At 36.6% G+C, this 22,567-nt stretch overlaps 1 protein-coding gene across 2 annotated transcripts in view; it reads right to left on the bottom strand.

The window, feature by feature from the left end:
* The window catches only part of LOC117973972 (rab GTPase-activating protein 1-like), a 123,032-nt gene that overhangs the window by 88,766 nt on the left and 11,699 nt on the right, over positions 1-22,567 (bottom strand). The window contains exons 2-11 of one of the 2 annotated variants that reach the window (XM_058987081.1): positions 21,302-21,502; positions 15,209-15,238; positions 14,631-14,874; positions 10,511-10,718; positions 9,744-9,918; positions 4,738-4,895; positions 3,324-3,434; positions 2,545-2,611; positions 943-1,045; positions 220-389 (exon numbers count right to left, since the gene is read on the bottom strand). In XM_058987081.1, the coding sequence (XP_058843064.1) occupies positions 220-389; positions 943-1,045; positions 2,545-2,611; positions 3,324-3,434; positions 4,738-4,895; positions 9,744-9,918; positions 10,511-10,718; positions 14,631-14,874; positions 15,209-15,238; positions 21,302-21,451 (1,416 nt within the window). In that variant the 5' untranslated portion in view covers positions 21,452-21,502. The remainder of the gene's footprint in view (positions 1-219; positions 390-942; positions 1,046-2,544; positions 2,612-3,323; positions 3,435-4,737; positions 4,896-9,743; positions 9,919-10,510; positions 10,719-14,630; positions 14,875-15,208; positions 15,239-21,301; positions 21,503-22,567) is intronic. The other variant, XM_058987082.1, reaches the window with a different exon arrangement.

Here is a 22,567-nt window from a genome sequence, read left to right as displayed (position 1 = left end):
TCGAATAAACAGTCAAAAATATTGTATTCTGCAGCATTTATACATTCTGTTACAGGTACAAATACAAATTGTCTCAGAACCAATTTATAGTGAAACTCAATTAACAAGGAGTGGCTTTGAGGACACCAGGAGCATGTAAAATGATGATGCTAAATCTAATGGAAATTTTGCCTTTCAGCATGTAACATCCAAATGTACTGCATCAAGATATTTATTCACCTGTTTTAGTTTTAGGTAGAAGGTTTCAGTGTAACTTCTCTTGCTAAAAGGCCAGAACATTCGCTCATTAGGGGAGCAAACTCGCACTTTGGTCTCCAAGAGAAATCGGACAGGCTCTTCCAACTCAGTGATAATCAGATCAACTGCTGTCGTCATGTACACCAATTTATCTGGGTGGAAACAAAGCAATATTCAAATCCAATTAATAACACAAAAAGAAAAAAACTATGGCTACAGAGTACAACCCTTAAACTCTACTACAAAATCTATTCTCCCCTTTCGGCTAGCGTGGCTGCCAACAGGAAATATCAAAGGTGGATGGTTGGAGGAGATTTAACCAGGATCCTTTTTACTCTCTGGAGACATTAACCGATATATATTCTGGATCTTATCAGTGCTTGTAGGTGTTATATCCAGGTTACAGCTCTTATTCATAGTTCAGAGTATTGTAATTGGTTAAAATTGTGAATAATCTTTGCTAAGAAAGAAATAGCACTTGTGAGATTATCCAGGATAAAACAAAGGACTACAAGATATCACTATGGCTAAATATCATGGTAACAGGGGCAACCTTGGATAAATAAACTTTACTTTGGAATGAATGTAAACTATTACAGGCCTTTCAAACATATAGTTCATATTTATACATTCAGAAATTGGCACTAAATTGGTGATCAAAATTGAAAATATTAACAGTGTCTGGTCAAACTAGTTCAAGACTACCTTTTGGTGTTTCTTCATTAACAGCTTGGAACTGTGGTGTGTTAGGATTCCACCTCCCTGTGATGACATAAGACTTCCCATCTGAGCTTTTACCCATTGATTCCTTGAGGACAATCACAGAAGAAGCACAACATTAATAGATTCATACTCAAAACTAACTTTTTAGATAAAGAATGGATAGGAAAATGCTAATTTCCTAATGCATGCTTACAAAGAGTGCAAGAGAAAGTACACTCTCAACTTGATTAGAGGTAGCCACTGAGCACTATTACAAGCACTTAAATCTAAATTAAAAAACTGATAGACATACGTAATCTGTTTATATAGAACCTGTTGTGGTTTAAATATTCAGTGTAGTTGCTACCATTGGAGCCCGCAGTGTACGCACTGTGCGTACTTTTGGTTTTGTCTTCATAAGTGTGGACTCGCATGTAACCTTGTGCGATCGGTTGAAGCGATTTAAGCTTATAGAACTGTACTGTTTATTTAGTGGTAGTAATGACCAAACAGAAGATACATTTGGTTGAAGCCTTCAAAAAGAGCAAAAATCTCTTTTCTGATGATCCAGAATGTCACGCTAAAAAATCAAGAAGTGCAGTTAACATTTTTATTGACTGGTGAAATACTATTCAAAGTTGCTGCAGTATGTCCACTGTTTTGTCATTTCAAATATTTTCACAAAACACACATTAAAACTCTAAAGCTACAGTGTGCAGTGCAAAAGCACATCGTGAAAAACCACATTTGTAGGTGAAAAATGCTAGAATAAAAAGTTGCTACATTTAAAAAATATATAAGCATGTGGCATTTGAGTCCACTAAAATAAATGGCTTTACATAATCTCTTTAAGTAAGAAATTGGAGTGTCCAGTGTGAAAACACAACGCTAAATAATAAATTAACTTAGCATCCAAAGTAGCATTATAGCATTAAAATGTTCAATACAAAATACAAGCAAAATACAAGCTCTTGCAATGTCAAAAAATAAAGAAATTTGGATTGTTGCATAACAGGATCACCTGATCCGAAACCGTCGAACTCCATGTCTTCGTCATCTGAACCTTCATTATTGATGATGCAAACAATTGTCTGAATCATTAATACACAGAGCAACTACTTTTAGGCAGTTTTTTCTATTCACGTGAGCCGCGATATTCCATCTCAGGCCTTATTTGCACATGGTTATTAAAAACCGGAAACAAATGGTGAAAATTTTACTTCCTGCTAAAAGTTGGGGGGGGGGCAGTCGTTCAAACCGGGGCTTTGACTCGGCAGAATCCGGTGTTTAACCATTTGAAGGATATTTGTGCCACTTGGAATAAATTTTTTTAAAAAAACTCTACTTACAAATTCAGATAGAGTAATATTCATGCTCAACTTATACCAAAACAGTGACTCTAGCAATATCATAAAATGTTTCTTGGCTACCAATTATTTTGCCATTTAAGTATAAAGTGCAAGCTGGGCAGATGATGACTGACTGGAAGAGTGCGTTTGAATTATAATTTTTTTTTATTTAATTATTTTGTAGTTTTTATTTAATCCATGACAAAAGCTTCAAACATTTTATATAAAGCTCTAAAGACAAACTGTAGCTCCTCACCAGATCCAGCAAATGCATGTCACTGTTGCGTACATCTTTGCCAGGACTGAGGAGAAGTCCAAAGCACCTACAGAAAACACAAACACATATTTCAAACTTTACAACATGTTTTACAACAGGCAAGATTGCTATCTATGCACATAAGCAAGGCTATAACCATGTATGGCAGGGCAGCACTGAATGTGTAAATAGTCTGTGTGTGTGTATGGTTTTGGGGTTGGGGTTAAGAAAGATTGATTCACTTTGAATGCAAGGTGGCAGGGATGGCATTAAATAGGTAATTGAGTACCAATTGGGGAGTGGTCACATGTACATAAGGGTAGCTGAATGCTTTGGTGTGTGTGTGTGTGTGTGTGTGTGTCCAGCCTACTGGTGATTATGATTTAGTTTGAACCTTTTATTTTGGCCGCTGTGCCGTGTTATTTTGATCCTGTGTGTTTTGTGTAATACAAGTGTGCATCAGAGTTTTAAACAGCAGCTTTGTCTCTGGGTCTAATTTCTGCTGGTAACCAGCCTTGGCCAGGACACTACCCTGTCACACCCTGTATGGGGATTGATTTAGCTGATCCTATTAAAAGGTACAACAAAAAAATTTAAATACAAAATTGTTGTAAATCTTGTATGAGGATCAGCACAGTTTGCCTTTACACACTGTCCATTTAATTTTTCCAAGCTGTACAATGTAAAAAATGTCATGCCTTTTCCATAAGGATAAAAGATGCACCCAATAATATGTTCCAGTAAGTACAAGGAGTTCTTGAAAATTGGTGTGGTAGTACCTTTCTATTGCAAGCTCCTTATTTGATGTTTGCTGAACATAAATGACAATTTTCTTGTCTATTCCTGGACGGAGCTTGAAGCTCTGTTTATCTTTGTCTTTTAAGACTGCGCTGTTGAAACAAGAGACAAACAATAGATTAACCACTTACATTCTGCACAAGTCTCTAGCTTCAAAGAACAATACACTGAAACTACCCTTAACAGTTCTGGAGAAACCTATTGACCTCTGGGCTTTTATGTTAGTCTAAAAGAAGGTTTGTAAGAACATTTGTAAGATCCTATCCCAGTTGACAATGAAGCCTTAGGAGGACAATGTCACATTCAAGCATATTGTGGAACTACAGGTGTTTTAACTGCACTGTTAGTACAGTATTTATTTTAAGCCATCAAACATGTTGATTCGATTTTTTATTTTATTGATGTTAAACTTCCACTTTGTAAAAAGATTCATTTATTTATGACGAACTTACATGACTACTTTTCATAGCAGAACACAACATTTAATTTGCTTAAATAATAATGTAGTTTTCATTAACATTTATAACTGACATATACTTGCAGCAATAGCCCTCTAGTCTAATCTTCAGATTGCATTTGTAAACACAGCCCTCAATAAAACATCAAGAGCTGTATATAATCATGCAGTCTAAACAAAATAAATCTTCATGACCCATGGAATCCAGAAAAAAATATTCCCATTTACATTACGCTAAACATGCACCCTGAGAAAATACACTGTGGTAGAGGGAGAAGCAGGACTAAAACACTGATGATGGGATAATGAAAAGCAGGTCTCCCGTGGGGAAAAGAGAAACACAACTTTAGAAAGAGACAAGAAACAGGTCTTTCTGCACATTCCTCTTAGCGCTGTAGAAGCAAAGGCTCAAAACATTCTGGTTAACATACAGATGACAAATGTACATTTGTCAAAACACTGTTTAAGCTCAAAACACAGATCTCGACTGCTCTGTTAGACACTTCCTTTCTTCCTTCCTTCCTTGCTTTTATTTGACATTTCTGTTCCTGTTAAGTGGTCTAGTGCTCTGTATATGTTTAACAAAGGCAAAAAATAAGGTATAAAAAGAGGATTATAAAAAAAAAAGTCATCCATAACTATAAAAACACTGAAGTGGTACATTTAAAAATACTAGAAGAAACTTTAATGCTGAGCCATCCGCAAGACACTGAGAAAGACTCATACTGTAGTCGTAAATGTTGTGTTTTAAATACTGTATACCCCATTTAAATGGTTTAATGCTGAAGTCTCTTATAACTGGCTTATTTTAAAAAAAAGATGTGCATTTTTATTCTTTCTTTCTAAGTTCATAAGGATTTAAGGGTTTGCAGCTCTGTTCTATCCGTGTGGAGAAACACCAATATAGACAAGTGTAACTAGCAGTATAGGGCTCAAACCTGAAAGAACCTTTCCCATCATCCTCCTTGATTTCTAAAGACACAGTGAAGGTGAAAACGTCGCTGTCTGGAGTCAGTGGGGGTGGAATTGCTGAAAGCGCAGTTTTGTTTGCAGAACGACGAAAGGCTGTGGCAAAACTGTACAAGATCCGGCTAACCTGGAGGAAATAAATAAGATGATTTGCATGTTAAAAATATAATGTTCCATACATGGATGTGCAAAAACATAGATTAGATTCAGGTACCCACTGGCATTGTGTGCAGGGTTGGCTGACTTAAATCACTTGATTAAAAAAAAAAAAGAAATCATTGATTTTCATCATTTTTTCTTTTATTACTTATTTTATATACTTATAAGGAAAAGACATGAAAAACATTTAATACACAAACAACATCTTAAACCCGTGTAGTTCTCTTATCAAGTAATTAAAGTGAATACGCAGTGTCCAGTTTTGTATGTTACCCCTGCCTGCTAAAGATCTTTTTGGAACCTATTTACTTATAAACAGAAAATACATTCTTTGATGTTTAGTTGTTTTAGAAACATAATGCCTCAGGCCAATATGGCCCGAGATAGTTATCCATGTAACTTTGCATACATTAAAAAAATACTTTCAATTGGTCTTTTATCATTATACTTGTATTACTATTAGTATGTCTGAAATTAGGTGAACCTGTCTGAAGAGATGTTTGTAAAAAGGGCTTATAAAAAATCTGTACTATGCTTAGGTTAGTACAGACTCATTTTCTCTGCAAGTAACAGCCTCTCTCTGATAATGTACCACAGTTACGGCAGCAGTGTGGAGTAGTGGTTAGGGCTCTGGACTCTTAACCGGAGGGTCGTGGGTTCAATCCCAGGTGGGGGACACTGCTGCTGTACCCTTGAGCAAGGTACTTTACCTAGATTGCTCCAGTAAAAACCCTACTGTATAAATGGGTAATTGTATGTAAAAATAATGTGATATCTTGTAACAATTGTAAGTCGCCCTGGATAAAGGCGTCTGCTAATAAATAAATAATAAAAGTTATACTTAAAATCCTGCACTATCCTCCAATATATATATATATATATATATATATATATATATATATATATATATATATATATATATATATATATATATAGACACACACACACACACACACACACACACACACACACACATATACACACCTCATTGAAAACTTGACACCGAAAGGATGATGAAGGATGTATCATTCTGAGTGTAAAGACAAGACTGTGCTGATGCAAAACCTAGTTAAGTGTATAAGCGCATTTTCACTCTTATGCACAATAAAATGCAGTTAACATGACAATGTGTGATGCAATAATGATGTAATAATAATGGTCGTGATGAAAACTTTTTAGAAAGCCAAACACATTATAGTTCACATTTAGGAGGATGACACAAGGATAAATAATTTGCTTTATTTATGTATTCATTTAAGATGTAATTTGGTATGTAACTATTCGCAAACCACCATTTGCAACATCCTAACAATGTTAAATGTACAGTACTTGGAGGTAAAGCTACAACTATAATCTTATTAGTTTTTCCATAATTTGAAAACAAATACTTTTAATAAAAAAAATCTGATTATTTAGATTAAAAAATTTTTAAAAAATCACAAACTCTGCTTGTGTGGCAAATGTTGCAACTGCAGTTTCTGGTTGTAATACCCAAGGATTACATTTTCAATACGGAAAATCTACTACAACAACATTAACTTTATAAAAAAAAAAAAAGGGACATAATTACAATTCAGTCTTGATGACACATACTGTAAATGTAAAAATCCGTTTAGAAATGAATGTGTATATAAACAATAGTTCAGTAAACAATCAGCCAAAACAGTATTTATGTTGTACATCCATAATGTTCAAGTTGTTCTTTTAAAATATTACACATCATCACTCCCGTTGGAAATATTAAAAAAAAAAAAAAAAAAAAGTAAAACAAACCCCACCAGTTACATTGCTGATGTAAAAAGCAAACCTTTTAAAACATACAGTGAATCTGCATTTGCAAATTAACAATCTCTTGGGAGGATTCTAAAGTCAAAATTAACATGTCAACAATTTTCTGTAGTGGATTTTTCACTGCAGGTCTTTTACGACAGGAGAAAAAACAGGCTATAATGAAAATAAATTGTGTAAAGGAAAATTATGCTCTTGTTACAGTTTAAGTGAAAAAAATAAAAAATCAGATACACACATACATATACATATATATGTATGTATATTACTCATACAGTGCCTTGCGAAAGTATTCGGCCCCCTTGAACTTTGCGACCTTTTGCCACATTTCAGGCTTCAAACATAAAGATATGAAACTGTAATTTTTTGTGAAGAATCAACAACAAGTGGGACACAATCATGAAGTGGAACGAAATTTATTGGATATTTCAAACTTTTTTAACAAATAAAAAACTGAAAAATTGGGCGTGCAAAATTATTCAGCCCCCTTAAGTTAATACTTTGTAGTGCCACCTTTTGCTGCGATTACAGCTGTAAGTCGCTTGGGGTATGTCTCTATCAGTTTTGCACATCGAGAGACTGAAATTTTTGCCCATTCCTCCTTGCAAAACAGCTCGAGCTCAGTGAGGTTGGATGGAGAGCATTTGTGAACAGCAGTTTTCAGTTCTTTCCACAGATTCTCGATTGGATTCAGGTCTGGACTTTGACTTGGCCATTCTAACACCTGGATATGTTTATTTGTGAACCATTCCATTGTAGATTTTGCTTTATGTTTTGGATCATTGTCTTGTTGGAAGACAAATCTCCGTCCCAGTCTCAGGTCTTTTGCAGACTCCATCAGGTTTTCTTCCAGAATGGTCCTGTATTTGGCTCCATCCATCTTCCCATCAATTTTAACCATCTTCCCTGTCCCTACTGAAGAAAAGCAGGCCCAAACCATGATGCTGCCACCACCATGTTTGACAGTGGGGATGGTGTGTTCAGGGTGATGAGCTGTGTTGCTTTTACGCCAAACATAACGTTTTGCATTGTTGCCAAAAAGTTCGATTTTGGTTTCATCTGACCAGAGCACCTTCTTCCACATGTTTGGTGTGTCTCCCAGGTGGCTTGTGGCAAACTGTAAACGACACTTTTTATGGATATCTTTAAGAAATGGCTTTCTTCTTGCCACTCTTCCATAAAGGCCAGATTTGTGCAGTATACGACTGATTGTTGTCCTATGGACAGAGTCTCCCACCTCAGCTGTAGATCTCTGCTGTTCATCCAGAGTGATCATGGGCCTCTTGGCTGCATCTCTGATCAGTCTTCTCCTTGTATGAGCTGAAAGTTTAGAGGGATGGCCAGGTCTTGGTAGATTTGCAGTGGTCTGATACTCCTTCCATTTCAATATTATCGCTTGCACAGTGCTCCTTGGGATGTTTAAAGCTTGGGAAATCTTTTTGTATCCAAATCCGGCTTTAAACTTCTCCACAACAGTATCTCGGACCTGCTTGGTGTGTTCCTTGTTCTTCATGATGCTCTCTGCGCTTTAAACGGACCTCTGAGACTATCACAGTGCAGGTGCATTTATACGGAGACTTGATTACACACAGGTGGATTCTATTTATCATCATTAGCCATTTAGGTCAACATTGGATCATTCAGAGATCCTCACTGAACTTCTGGAGAGAGTTTGCTGCACTGAAAGTAAAGGGGCTGAATAATTTTGCACGCCCAATTTTTCAGTTTTTTATTTGTTAAAAAAGTTTGAAATATCCAATAAATTTCGTTCCACTTCATGATTGTGTCCCACTTGTTGTTGATTCTTCACAAAAAATTACAGTTTCATATCTTTATGTTTGAAGCCTGAAATGTGGCAAAAGGTCGCAAAGTTCAAGGGGGCCGAATACTTTCGCAAGGCACTGTATATACAGTGCCGTGAAAAAGTATTTGCCCCATCTGATTTTCTGCAGTTTCTGCATATTTTTGACACTGAATGTTATCAGATCTTCAACCAAAACCTAATATTAGATAAAAGGGACCCTGAGTGAACAAATAACTCAAAAATGTGATAAATATTTCATTTATTTATTAAAGAAAGTTATGCAACACCCAATGCCCCTGTGTGAAAAAGTAATCGCCCCCTTAGACTCAATAACTGGTTACGCCACCTTTAGCAGCAATAACTGCAACCAAACACTTCCTGTAGTTATTGATTCCGCCGTGGAGGAATTTTGGCCCACTCCTCCATGCAGAACTGCTTCAACTCAGTGACAGATGTGTTAAAAGTGCCTAAAAAACACAAACTGTCGAGTGTTGTCGATGACTGAAATTTTGAAAGTCATTGACAGGAATGTCTAATTTCACATTCCTCTCCAGTTTCTCCGAGATACGAATGTACCAGCTTTACATCAAATTTGAAAGGTGCTATATAACAATAGATATTATTATTATTATTATTATTATTATTATATAAATGTCTTTAAAAGCACTAAAAAAATTAATTAAAAAAAAACATAATAAGCTTCTAGGATTGTAGTCAATGCTGAAAGCAATGTAGTGCGTGGTTGTGTTTACAATGTATAGTAAATACAAAATTAGAAGTAAAAGCGGCAGTACAATATTTAGGTATTTTATATGCACAGCCCTATTGCATACCTTAACCTGGATGCCCTGTCGAAATTGAAAACTACTGTATACCTGACACAAATGACAAACTTTTCAACCATCATCAGTGAGGTCTGTTCACTGACAAAGGGGTCAGCTTAAGTGTTTGTCTGTCCCATATATAAAATACTATTTAGGTTTAGTTCTTCCTGAGCAAAACTATTTTAATTATTTATGCAGCTGAGTTGATGAGCCTCAACACTCCACTGGAGACAACAGCAGCATCGCATCACAAGGCAAACACAAACAGGATTGAGTTTATCAGCACTGTAAAACATGAAATGTTTGCATTAAGAAAGACTGTCCTTGAAGTTCTGGTTTTGACACAATACAATTGTGACCTTTTACTTTGTTCTTCTAAAATCAGTTTGGAGGTACTTACCGCTTCATGGATTTCACATCGGAAGACGTGAATTCGGAAGATGTCTGCATTGTAGTGGCTTTCAGTAAATGCAAAGCAGTCCCATTCTAGGGTCCCATCGTGCCCTCTCACACAGAAAAGAATCTTGTATATGGGATAGTTTGCTATTTCTGTATTTGTTTGGGGATCTAATAACCTGTAGACGAAAATAATATCTGATTAAAAGGTGAAAACTTATTCTGCCATAACAAATATCAGACAGATTTCAATAAAACCTTTGATCAAACTTTTTTACAGCGAGTATCATATTGATGCGCCGTCTCAAGGTAAATATATCCATCACAGATTAAATCAGTGCAGCATTCTGATGCAGTTACTGCTACTGCCAGACTTGACATTCTCAAATACCATAAGCTGTGCAACTCAAACTGACAAAAAAAATACACTACACTGTTGGCAATAAACTGAATGTCAGTTCAGCCTGCCATTCTGAGTAGGTTATCTCATATGCAGCCCTTTCAGATCTCCTCTTGTCAATCCACTTTGCCAGGCAAGGTCATACATTTTTACCTGAAGTAACATTTTCCAAGAACTTCATGTTCCTTATGCGGCTGCTGTATAAATAATTACATTTGAAACATCAACAGTCTACTCATACTGTTTTAAACAGTGCAATCAAAGTTTGCAGGTACTGCAAAAGACAAGTGGTTGCATACAAATTTTATATCAGTACATTTTTATATTTTTGTTACACATCTTTTATTTTCAGACTCATGGCCGGTTCTTACCTTACAGTTCCCTCCGAGACGTTAGGCACTGACAGAGTCACGTCTAAAGGCCCCTGACACTGGCTTCGCAAAATGGAGATCATCCGCAGGGCCTCCACTTCGCTGCGAGGTGCGTTAACTGAAGCACAGCCCAGGTACGTCAGCTTGCTGAACACAACACTGTCCTCATCTGGAACTGGGGTTGTGGGATTCGATTCTGAAGAATCATCTGAATCCAAAATTAGAAGTTAACCAATGTACTAAAATAACAACATAAAATAAGAGTACAAAAATCATGTTTGGATGTTTTACTTTAAACAAGTTTCAATACATACATAAATATAAATGGCAAATATGAACTGCCCTTTGAGTCAGAAATCAGAAAATGACTGCATCCGAGGGAGGGCAATACTGACTGACAGGGATTATATTGCCCAAAGCCAAAGACTGAGGGTAATATTGTCCCTGGAGGTCAGTATTGCCTTCCCAAGGGGTAATCATTTTCTGATACACTGGCGCACGCAGCCGTATGCACGTTAAGCACTGTGCGTACTATTGGTTTGCAAAAATTAGGCTTCATAAGTGTGGACTGGTATATAATCTTGTGCGATCGTTTGAAGCGGAACAGACATTCTAAGCTTATAGGACTGTACTGTTTATTTAGTGGTAGTAATGAGCAAAACGGAAGTAGATAAGTTTGGTTGAAGCCTGAAAGAGCGAAAATCTTTTTTCTGATGACCCAGAATGTCAGATGGGAAAAAAATGTCAGATGGGTAAAAGCACCGAACTGTCTGTTTCTGGCACCAATGGTGGTGGAGTTTTAGGCGCCTCAAAATATGTTGGCAGCATTGAATGTTAGTACTGCATTATCTGAATTCTGCTGGTCTTCCAGGATTGAGTACGGTAACTGCATATTTAGTATAAGTCTCACTTGTATTTTAATTTCATCAGTTTCTTATATTAAAATGAATAATAGATCTCTTAATCATTAACACAGAATTGCCAAGTTGTGTTAATATTATTGATATTTTATTTAACTGCCTTTTTTGAACAGCTGGACAATACTAGTATAGTTGAACTGATATTTTCAACAAAATTATTTTATTGTTATACATCTATTATTATTATTATTATTATTATTATTATTATGTTGTTACATAATCACCATCTTCATTATTACTATGCGCAGGTCACCACTTACCATGGATTATTATTTACTTTTACTGAGTTTTTCCTTTTAAAACAGTCCGGTAAAACTATGTATGAGCTTGGTAATGTTGGGATGTGTCACATAGAATATCCCCAGAGCATTTTTTTTTTACATTTTTGGTGGTGGGAGCTGGAATGCATTTAGGTCATTATAAACCCCAGCATGAAAAATCTAACCGTGTTCATTTATAAATTAAAATCCTAAAATCCATTTAAATACCTTTACATAGTACTATAGAAGATAATCGCCTTATAAGAGAGAGTATTTGCTGATGTAATACCTGTTTTATCTAGTTAAACGCTAATATTCAAAACATTAGTTCCACAAGGATTTCCTGTAAAGTTCACAGCAGACTAAACTATATTTAAAAAAATAATAATAAACAAAGCAAGAGTTACAGTCTACAATTGAATATGGACCCTGCAGCTTTAACACAACCTCTTTTAGCACCATTAGGAATTCCAGTGTAAATAACTTCCAACCATGTTCCAGGTCAGACAGCAGCCTGCAGCTTTCCTAGAAGCCAGCTTTGCTCTTGCAAGGCAGGCAATTTTCTACAATTGTATACTGCCGTCTTGACATCTGTCCAAACTCCTGATGGTTTTGACCCTGGCCAAAAGCAAAACTTTTTATAAACAAGGAAGGAACCATTAGTCCAGCATTATATTTACAGCAGTAGCTTGTTACATATCTTCCCTAAATAGAATATATATTTTTTTTGTTCTCATTTGTTGCCAGATGCACAAGAATTAAACATCTGGAAGATTATATCAAGATTATATTAGCATTGTGTTTACTCAAGCATACATCCAGTAATGTCCAAATTGGATCATGAAACCTAAGGGTCTGTCTGCATTGGGCTTTATTGGCTATTATGCAACTAAGGCCACATGGTGGCAGCAGGCACAGCAAGGGGGTCAGTTTCTTGTACCTGCAAGGCATAGATCTTTACAGGAAATATTCACAGTTAATCTTGTGTGTGGCCCTTTGAAACGGGAATTAATCACGAAGAAAGACACCAATTCAAATTTGGGATAATGTGACCATGTTTATTATAGCCAAATAAAGCAGGAGCTGTAAGTTGTTTGAACTGCTACTTTATAAAGTATTCCACACACTTGTATGATTCCAGATGACACCATTGCACGAATCCAGATTCAACAAAGTAAAAAGTATTCACCTGGAGCCAATTGCTCACGGCGCCAGGAAACAATGATCACAAACCATCCGTTTCAAGTATGCATTCATGTAAACTAATTTCTTAATACAGAGTGCACAAAATAATTATGTTAAGTTCTTTCAATCTTTGTAAAAGCATGCTCTTGTTGCATGCCACTTACTTGAGCGGAATTTGTTTGTTTTTGAAAACAATGCACTTGTGAAAACAATAACATTGCTTTGAAAGGAAGTGTGTATCAAAGCTGATCTAAAATGTGCATACGACACAAAGCTTGGGGGAGTAGCCAACATGCTTTCAGACACCCAGGAAATCCAAATGAATTTAGACCACGTACAGAACTGGGCTAAAACCATGGTAAATAAAACTGAATGTCAAATTTAGTGTTCCACAACAGTCGCAAAAACGTAAGCTCTAAATACCAAATGGGTGCTAAAGAGGAACAACAGATCTAGCAAGATATCTTGGTGCGGTAAGACTCATCACTGTCCGTAACCAGACAGTGTGGGGAAGCAATTAAATCAGAATGCTTGAGCATACACTCACAGGTGTAGAGTACAAATCAAAAGGATGAGGTCTCACCAATGCACTGGTGAGACCGCATTTAGAATACCGTGTTCAACTCTGGTCACCCCATCACCAAAATGACATTGTGGCCCTAGAGAGAGTCCAACAAAGAGCAACCAGACTAATCACAGGGCTTAAAGGAAAGAGCTACAAAGACAGGCTGAAAGAACTACAATTATTAACCACCCAGCTGCTTACCCCGGGATTTCCACGTGGAGCGCAAGCGAGTCTAAATTTGTCACTCAAATGAGAATAGCATGCAGGGGGTTATATGTGCATCTGCAAAGTCTTTGACGTGCTACAGTAAATAAATAAGCAGACTATATGGTGCTATAGTCTGCAGTTTTGTTTTTCGCTGGCATATGCCAGCAGCCCCTATGAAATGTGCTTGACAGACTGGCCCACCCCTAGATGAGCAGTAAAAAATAGACGGCCACATTCGGCGAGTAAAAAATGGATGCTTACTACAGCGAATTTGATGAGGGTATTCTGCTTCACAGATAATAATGCATATAACAGTGATACACACCTGTACCCAAAACTGTGGAAGATACAAAGTACACATCAATCACCCTGTATATGACATGACTGAAAATTTGCAACGCAAGTTTTGTAATGTATATGTACTAGATAAAGACGTTAGCATTGATGAGAGTTTGAAGGGCGTCTGCTTTGAAATCTATATCACAAAAAATAATTTCTAAAAAGTGATATGATAATGCTGCAATTGTAAGAAAAAAAAAAAGTATTTATACTTATATAATGCTACCATTGGAAAAAATAAATGTGATTTTGTGATTTATATTGTTATAATGCTACAATGTAAACAAATTGTTATTTAAGTTTATATTTCCGCTTATCATAATAACAATAAAAAAAGTCTGTATTTTTAAAAGTAAGGCAAAATTGTTTTAAAAACTGTCCAAATTGCTTATTTGAGGGCTAAGAGCAAAAAAAGAGCCAATTTTTGACATGGAAATTGCCAAAATAAATGGGCAGCTGGATGGTTAAGCCTATAACGAAAAAGAATTAGGGGGGACTTTGAATTATCGTAACAGAAGTTGACAAAGTTACCCAAACCAAGAGCGCGGAAACCAGGACTAGATGACACAGTTGGAAATTAAGTGGAGATATACTTAGGACAGAAGGCATGATGGAAGGAGGTCCTGCTGATTTCATCCACTCACCGTCCTGTGCAGGTTTGACAGGTAGGACCATGTCGAGTTTCGGTAGGGCGGCCATCGGCCCGGGACCAGCTTGTGTCGGGGCAACGGAGATGGGCACCTTATGAGTGGGAGCCACCTCCCTCTCCACTGCTGCCAGCCCTTTCTCCCCATGATCCCCGCTGCCTGCCTGGTCTGCCACCGAGGGATCCATCAGCACATCCTCCAGCTCCTTCTGCAGCTCCTGCTCACTCCCGTTCCCCACGATCTGCACACAGCCAAGCAGACAACACCAGCTGCCATTTAGAGCACTCTACTTGAACTCCTGACAGTGGGACTGAAATTATTTCAGTTCTATTATGCACTGGTACAGCAATTACTTTATATATTTACATTGCATGTTCCTGTAGACAGACCAAAGTACAGCAAAGGGGTAGTTACATGTTGAGCTAGCTGGATCTCATCGCAAAATAATTGTTTGCCAAGTATTTATTTAAGCAAGTAAATTGTGGAAACATATAAAGCAAGGAATGCTCCTCTATGTTATTGCAAATAAGGGGAAGCAGAACAAACAGACAATATATATAAAAAATTTAACTGACCTTAAAGCTGACACCTTCTTCAGCAAAAACCTGTGTAATAAACACCACATTTAGTTTACTTATATACTTCTTGTTCTCTCCACAGGTATTTATTTCCTAAAGAAAGCATACCTGTTAAATTGTATATTTAAAAAGCATCCCCTCTCCAAAGTTCTGTAGTATGAGGTCTATAATGATAGATTTTCAAAAACAAGTTGCTGTCAATATTAAAGGAATATTTCATATAATCTTAATGTTCCTAATACGTTCCTGAATCCAATCCCTAAGTGTCAGGAATTTAGAGAGGTACTTCATATCCTCCAAATAATGGAAGAAGTAGCTTCAAACTGTAATTTTTCATTGAGCAGTCATTGTTTTTTGTTGTTTTTTTGTTTTTGATTTTTACATTTCTTTCACTATGTTATGGTGTTAGCCGATTCTGATTGCTTGTGGGTTTGGTTATTATTCACTAAGTGTGCCTATACCTGGTTTTCAGTATTTATTTCAACTCTGGCAATCCTGTCCCCATCTCACTACAGGACACAACTTTAGCTGAAGAGATGAAGATAAAGACTTTAAAGGCTTTGTGGGGAAAAAAACAGTAAAATGGTTCAGAGTCTATGCTGGGAACTTTATTGATTCAGTACTGTCTAAACTACAGTTCCAGTAACACACAATAAGTCTTTGGAACATAACCTTTGATGGAACACACTGTTGCAATGGTTACAGTAACCTGACTATTTTAATGTGTATGTATGCTCCAATACCTACCTGAAAAGGAACTTCAAATCATTAACTTTTGAGGACAGGCCATAATAAGTACTTGAATCTTATCAGTTTATGGATACAACATATTTAATGTACTTTGAGATGAATAACCCAGAAGGATGATTGGATCTGTAAATATTGCTCTAAACTGTTCTATTTGAGTGTAATAACAGTAAGTGCTGTATGTCAGCAGCATATATTCTTGCCATTAAGATGTAGATCCCTATGACCTACAGCCATTGAATGTAGAAACAAAAATGTAAGACAATCAGACTATAGTAATATAATCAATAACTAAAGAATGTCCTAACCAAGTTTCATCACAGTTGGGGAAGTGTTTTTTTTTTCAAAATATATGTAAAATAAACAGTCCAACTCCACTTTACCCAGTCAGAGATAATAAAATCTATTTCCAGGGTTTCAAATAGTAGCGCTCATCACCTGTATTAGGACCAGTATACAGAGGTGCTCAAATTTGTTGGTACCCCTCCACAAAAAACGAAGAATGCACAATTTTCTCTGAAATAACTTGAAACTGACAAAAGTAATTGGCATCCACCATTGTTTATTCCATATTTAATAGAAGTCAGACTTTGCTTTTGATTTTTTTATTCAACATAATATTGTAAATAATAAAACAAATGAAAATGGCATGGACAGAAATGATGGGACCGCTAACCTAATATTTTGTTGCACAACCTTTAGAGGCAATCACTGCAATCAAACGTTTTCTGTAGCTCTCAGTGAGACTTCTGCACCTGTTAACAGGTAGTTTGGCCCCCTCTTCCTGAGCAAACTTCTCCAGCTGTCTCAGGTTTGATGGGTGCCTTCTCCAGACTGCAAGTTTCAGCTCTTTCCATAGATGTTCATTAGGATTCATATCAGGACTCATAGAACGCCACTTCAGAATAGTCCAATGTTTTGTTCTTATCCATTCTTGGGTGCTTTTAGCTGTGTGTTTTGGGTCATTATCCTGTTGGAGGACCCATGACCTGCGACTGAGACAGAGCTTTCTGACACTGGGCAGTACGTTTCGCTCCAGAATGCCTTGATAGTCTTGAGATTTCATTGTGCCCTGCACAGATTCAAGGCACCCTGTGCCAGGCACAGCAAAGCAGCCCCAAAACATAACAGAGCCTCCTCCATGTTTCACTGTAGGTATGGTGTTCTTTTCTTTGAAAGCCTCATTTTTTTGTCTGTGAACATAGAGCTGATGTGACTTGCCAAAAAGCTCCAGTTTTGACTCATCTGTCCAAAGGACATTCTCCCAGAAGGATTGTGGCTTGTCAATATGCATTTTAGCAAATTCCAGTCTGGCTTTTTTATGTTTTTCTTTCAAAAGTGGAGTCCTCCTGGGTCTTCTTCCATGGAGCCCACTTTCGCTCAAAAAGCGACGGATGGTGCGATCAGAAACTGACTTACCTTCACCTTGGAGTTCAGCTTGTATCTCTTTGGCAGTTATCCTTGGTTCTTTTTCTACCATTCGCGCTATCCTTCTGTTCAATCTGGGGTCGATTTTCCTCTTGCGGCCACGCCCAGGGAGGCTACAGTTCCATGGACCTTAAACTTCTTAATAATATTTGCAACTGTTGTCACAGGAACATCAAGCTGCTTGGAGATGGTCTTGTAGCCTTGACCTTTACCATGCTTGTCTATTATTTTCTTTCTGATCTCCTCAGACAACTCTCTCCTTTGCTTTCCCTGGTCCATGTTCAGTGTGGTGCACACAATGATACCAAACAGCACAGTGACTACTTTTCTCCATTTAAATAGGCTGAATTACAAGATTGGAGACATGTGTGATACTAATTAAAGAAACTAATTAGTTTGAAATTTCACTATAATCCAATTATTTATTATCTTTTCTAAGGGGTACCAACAAATGTGTCCAGGCCATTTTAGAATATCTTTGTAGAATAAGCAATAATTCATCTCTTTTCACAGCTTCTTTGCTTTATTCTATGACATACCAAAGGCATGCAAGTATACATGATAAAATAGCTTTTAATTTCATCACTTTTCAGGAGGAATGAAGCATTATTTCAATGAGCTGTAAGGGTACCAACAAATTTGAGCACGTCTGTAAATATATAAATATTATATATATTACATGTAATATGCTCGAGTAGTAATCTTATGCTGCATAAGTAAAGAGAAATAAATAAGTCTCACTGAAGTATACTGTATTTGGTGTATTATCATCTATATAGCCAGACAGCTTTTCTATAGCTCTCCATTTTTTTAATTTGTCTAAAGAGTATCTGACCACAGTCCAAGTAATGCATGTAGTTCTACACAAAATATGCACATAGATAATGAGCTTTCTGTTAACTCTTAACTGAAGGCGAGTGTGCCACCTCTAGTTCTCCACTGCAGCACAACTAAAACTGTCAACCATAAAGAATATATTTGGCAAATAGTGTATACAAGTCTTCAAAACAGAACCTACTTGATTGATTCATTAATTAATCAGCCTCAGATTATCGGCCTATTAGAATATGTTTTTCTGTACACTGACCCCTTTGTGTTTTTTGTTCAGTTTTGTAAAAACATGTCGCATTTATTCCAATTCAAAACAAGCTGCCCACAGTAACAGTAGGATCATGTGTTTTGCAGCATTTAAAATACTGAAAAAATAGGTCTTTAGAAACAATGAATGAAAAAAGAAACACAGAAGAAAGTCTTGCTTGGTTCATACTGGAGTCATGTTATCAAACTGTGCAGACAAGCACTTAACTGCAAGAGTGTTCTGAACAAGTTTTGACAAAGAACAGAACTTTCAATCTGTTTTAGCAACTTTTACAGATCCAATTTAATTTTTTTTAGACTGAACAACAAAATAATATACATTTGGGGTTTGACAGAGTGACTAAACTTAATTTAGACAAACAGTGTACATTTAGGTAACTGGAAAGTGAAAATTGCAAGAGTATTTTCCAATGTGGAAAATATTATTTTCTTTCTTTATTTTTTTTTTAATTATTTCAAATTTTAGCCTTGAAGAAATTTTAAAAAAAGTTATGTAGCCATTACTTTTATTAGCCTTTTACATGCAGGTCTCTATCCTTAATGGCACTTAGCCAGTCTCAAGGATTTACAAGATATAAGATTTGAAATCATTGCAAACTATGACACAGGGTCTGTAGTATCCCTTCACTAGGCTGAGGATCGCCCATATGGTGCAGGCAGCGTAGTTTTGAATGAAAATTCATCAGAATATTGTATGCAATGATGCCATCTGCTGCAGAAAATAAGCATTGCAGTTACTTGGCTAGGATGGTAAAATAATAACAGTTGGTGATATTGTAATAATAATAATAATAATAATAATAATAATAATAAGGGCAATTTTCCATTAAATATGTAGCAATAATTGTGACAGGTTGATTCCTATATAATGTGCTCTTATAATAAATACTGTCCTACAGTACTTATATCCTGGGCCATCTGATTTGGCCCTTGGCGGCCTCCAAGGAGTGGCACAGCAAGGGCTACCTTTTCATAAGAATGTTACACCTTATTACTTCCCAGAAAGAGAAGTCGAATAACGAGGAGGAACAAGAAACAAATTATCATAAAAAACAGCAGGCAAATAAACAACGATCAAGAGCAACAAAGTTGAGATAGTAATATTTAAAAAAATAAAATTACTGATCACAGGCAAGAGGTGTACAAGCACAAAGGAGAGGTGAGAAAAGCGGCTGTTGTGCAAACATACAGACACAAATACAGTAGGTATCACGAAAAAGCAGGACTGTCTGGAAGTGAGAGTTAATAAAACATATCACAGGCTGGAGAAGAGGGACAACATCCAGAGAAGGGGTGAGTCAACATGCCTTCATTCACACTTCATTACCATCATCATTAACAGGAGGTCAGAATTTGAGAAGGGGTAATTTAGCAGGGTTTAAGAGTTATGTGGAAGTACAATAAGGTTCAGTTAATTATTTTAGGTTCTGAAGCATGCGGAGAACACAGGCTCATAGAGAGATTACAATTTTGGTGTTAAAAGTGAGTTTTGGTAGTAGAAGTATAATTGAAAATTATTTCATTCAATACTGAAGTTGCAACTGATGTAAACCAAACCTGTTAAACCATGGATGGGCTTAAAGACCTACTGACTGTCATTATGAAAAACTAAAGAAAACTTGCTGTATTCTGGCTGTACATGTATACAGAACTTTGCACAGTAGAAAAGAAAGAAGCTATTAATATCAAAGAATGAATAGTTACGGGTACATCACTTAATAACCCACAGATGCTGTCAAGATACATACTGCAGATCAGTTCTTTGATAAGGTGCAATTGGCACTACTCTTTGTAAAAGGAAATTTAAAATGTTAAAACAGTAGTAAACAAGCTTGTGTCCTTAAATAAACCTTCTCGGTTTCTTGTCTCTAGTTCTGGAACACATCATCTGTTTTCAAAGCTCCCGTTGAACAATTGGACTAGATTATTGATAATCTGGTTTTATTTTATTTTTCACCAAACATAAGCATGTATGCACTTTGGAAAAATGACCTTCATAAATCCGGCCCGTCTGTTGGTTCAGAGACATTGAAGCATGAGTGACATAGCAACAGTGCGTGTGTAAAGCAACATTGCTCAGCGTGTACAATACAGTACAGTAGCACACCCAGGTTTGGACCTGGAATGAACCAGGAAACTAAACAAGCAGGAGGATCAGGGTCGACTTTTCAGTTGTACAAGATATGCAGAACTGTAACATGATATCTACAGTAAGGTACCTTTAATTCAGTTGTGACACTGCCAATGCATACCAGTTTCTTCTGCTATTAGCATTACAAATACAATTATACCATGTGATCTGTATTGTCGTAAAATAGCAAACGTAACAAAACGGAGGGTGTCCAAAGGTCAGCTGATTTCTGTGTTTGCAATTGCAATCTTTTGCAGATTGAGAAATAAGTTATAAAACAAGTTCTGTAGATCCAAGTATGGCATTTCTGCACAGTTACTTACAGTACAAGACATTTACTTGACTTACTGTACAGCACAGTGACAGCAAAATTAAAGAGTTTCCATGTGCAAAATGTCGGCGATTTCATGAAAACGTTTTTGCATTTCTTCAGTAAAAGCAAGTACCTATTACAGTAGTACCTCATTTAACTTAATATATTATATGGTTCCTTTAACTCTGCACTGAGCAACTGAACTGTCACTATGTTGGTAAACCGTAACAAAAAGAATACTACTTGTAACAATCCCAATGCTTGCACCTACTTGTACTGGTGTATGCAGTTCATCCATGGTGAAATGAGGTCCAGTTTACATCAGAAGCAAAACCAGACCAAAATCTCTACTCTACACTTTGAATGCTCTTACCTTCAGTCCTGTTTTTTCATCATCACTACCATTATTTGAAGACGGTGTTTCGTCCTCTTGGTGGCAAACCAAGACAAAATCCTCACTGTTTAGTGTGGAAACCGAGTCTGAAGAAATGCTAATTTTCCCAACTGAGGCCTTGTCATCCATGGCTGCTAAACCAATCGCAGCTCATGAATGAGGTTTAGTTACTAAAAGCACCTAGAAAAAGAAATCATAAAAACATTTGTATACTGGCTATATGAAATAGCTACCAATGTTAAGGTTAGAATACTGGATTGTTAACCTTGTTTTTTTTTTTCTTTTTTCTTTTAAAAGCTTACAAATATCACTTCTAAGAAAGTTTATTAGATTTTTTTTTTTTGGGCAAATCATCATTTTGCTGTGGGTTAGTTCAAATATTTAAAATGACTGCTGAATGATTTTCTAGATAAAATGACTACACTGACAGTGAATGGCATTAATAGCCCACTACGCAGAGTGGAATGAAACAGGTGTCCTGGTTTCTGTCTGTTTGTCACAACTAGTTGTACACGTCAGCAGTGCTTGCAAGGTCTGCTTTCCGAGACTGATTTGAAGGTTTGCCAATGAAGCCACTGAACTGAAATACAAGCCCACTGTCAAGGCACCTATCATCATGCCCCCTTGTGAAGTCAGACATCACTCTGCTTTCTCATGTTTGTTGCTGAATAGTTGCACACAACTCTCACACAGGTTATATAGGTAATGTTAATTAAATCACATACATTTGCAGACTAGGGGGATTTTTCTTATGTTGATATGTAGACTGTCTGTGTACATAAATACAGCAAATTGCGAAATGATGATGAGTTTTGATTCTGCTCAGGAAGCACTGTGTATTGTTTCTTACATATAGGATTACTTCACATCACATCCAATATCCTAACCTTAAAGTACATAGAGTTAACAAAACAATTCCTGCAGATCTTACCTAATACATGCTTTCCTTATTTACTACATTTTGCATTTTCCAATATGAAAGATGCACACATTTTTGAGAACTATAAAGATATTATTATATAGAGAAAAAAACAAACATGTATAATTTACAAAACATTTTCTGAGGTAGTTGACCGATTGATACTGCCCCAGCCCCTGATTCCGCTGTCAGCGGAGATGTGAATCAGCTAGCTGACCCTGGCCCCGCCCTTCTGGAGATGGCTCGTGAAGAGCACACATTGAAAATGCACATCTACACATTGAAAGAAGAAAAAGCTGAAGTTGCATACCAGATAGCTGCTTTGA

This window comes from Acipenser ruthenus, chromosome 15 (genome assembly GCF_902713425.1).
Source record: "Acipenser ruthenus chromosome 15, fAciRut3.2 maternal haplotype, whole genome shotgun sequence".
Classification (NCBI taxonomy): Eukaryota; Metazoa; Chordata; class Actinopteri; order Acipenseriformes; family Acipenseridae; genus Acipenser; species Acipenser ruthenus.
This window is presented reverse-complemented; position numbering and strand designations above follow the sequence as displayed.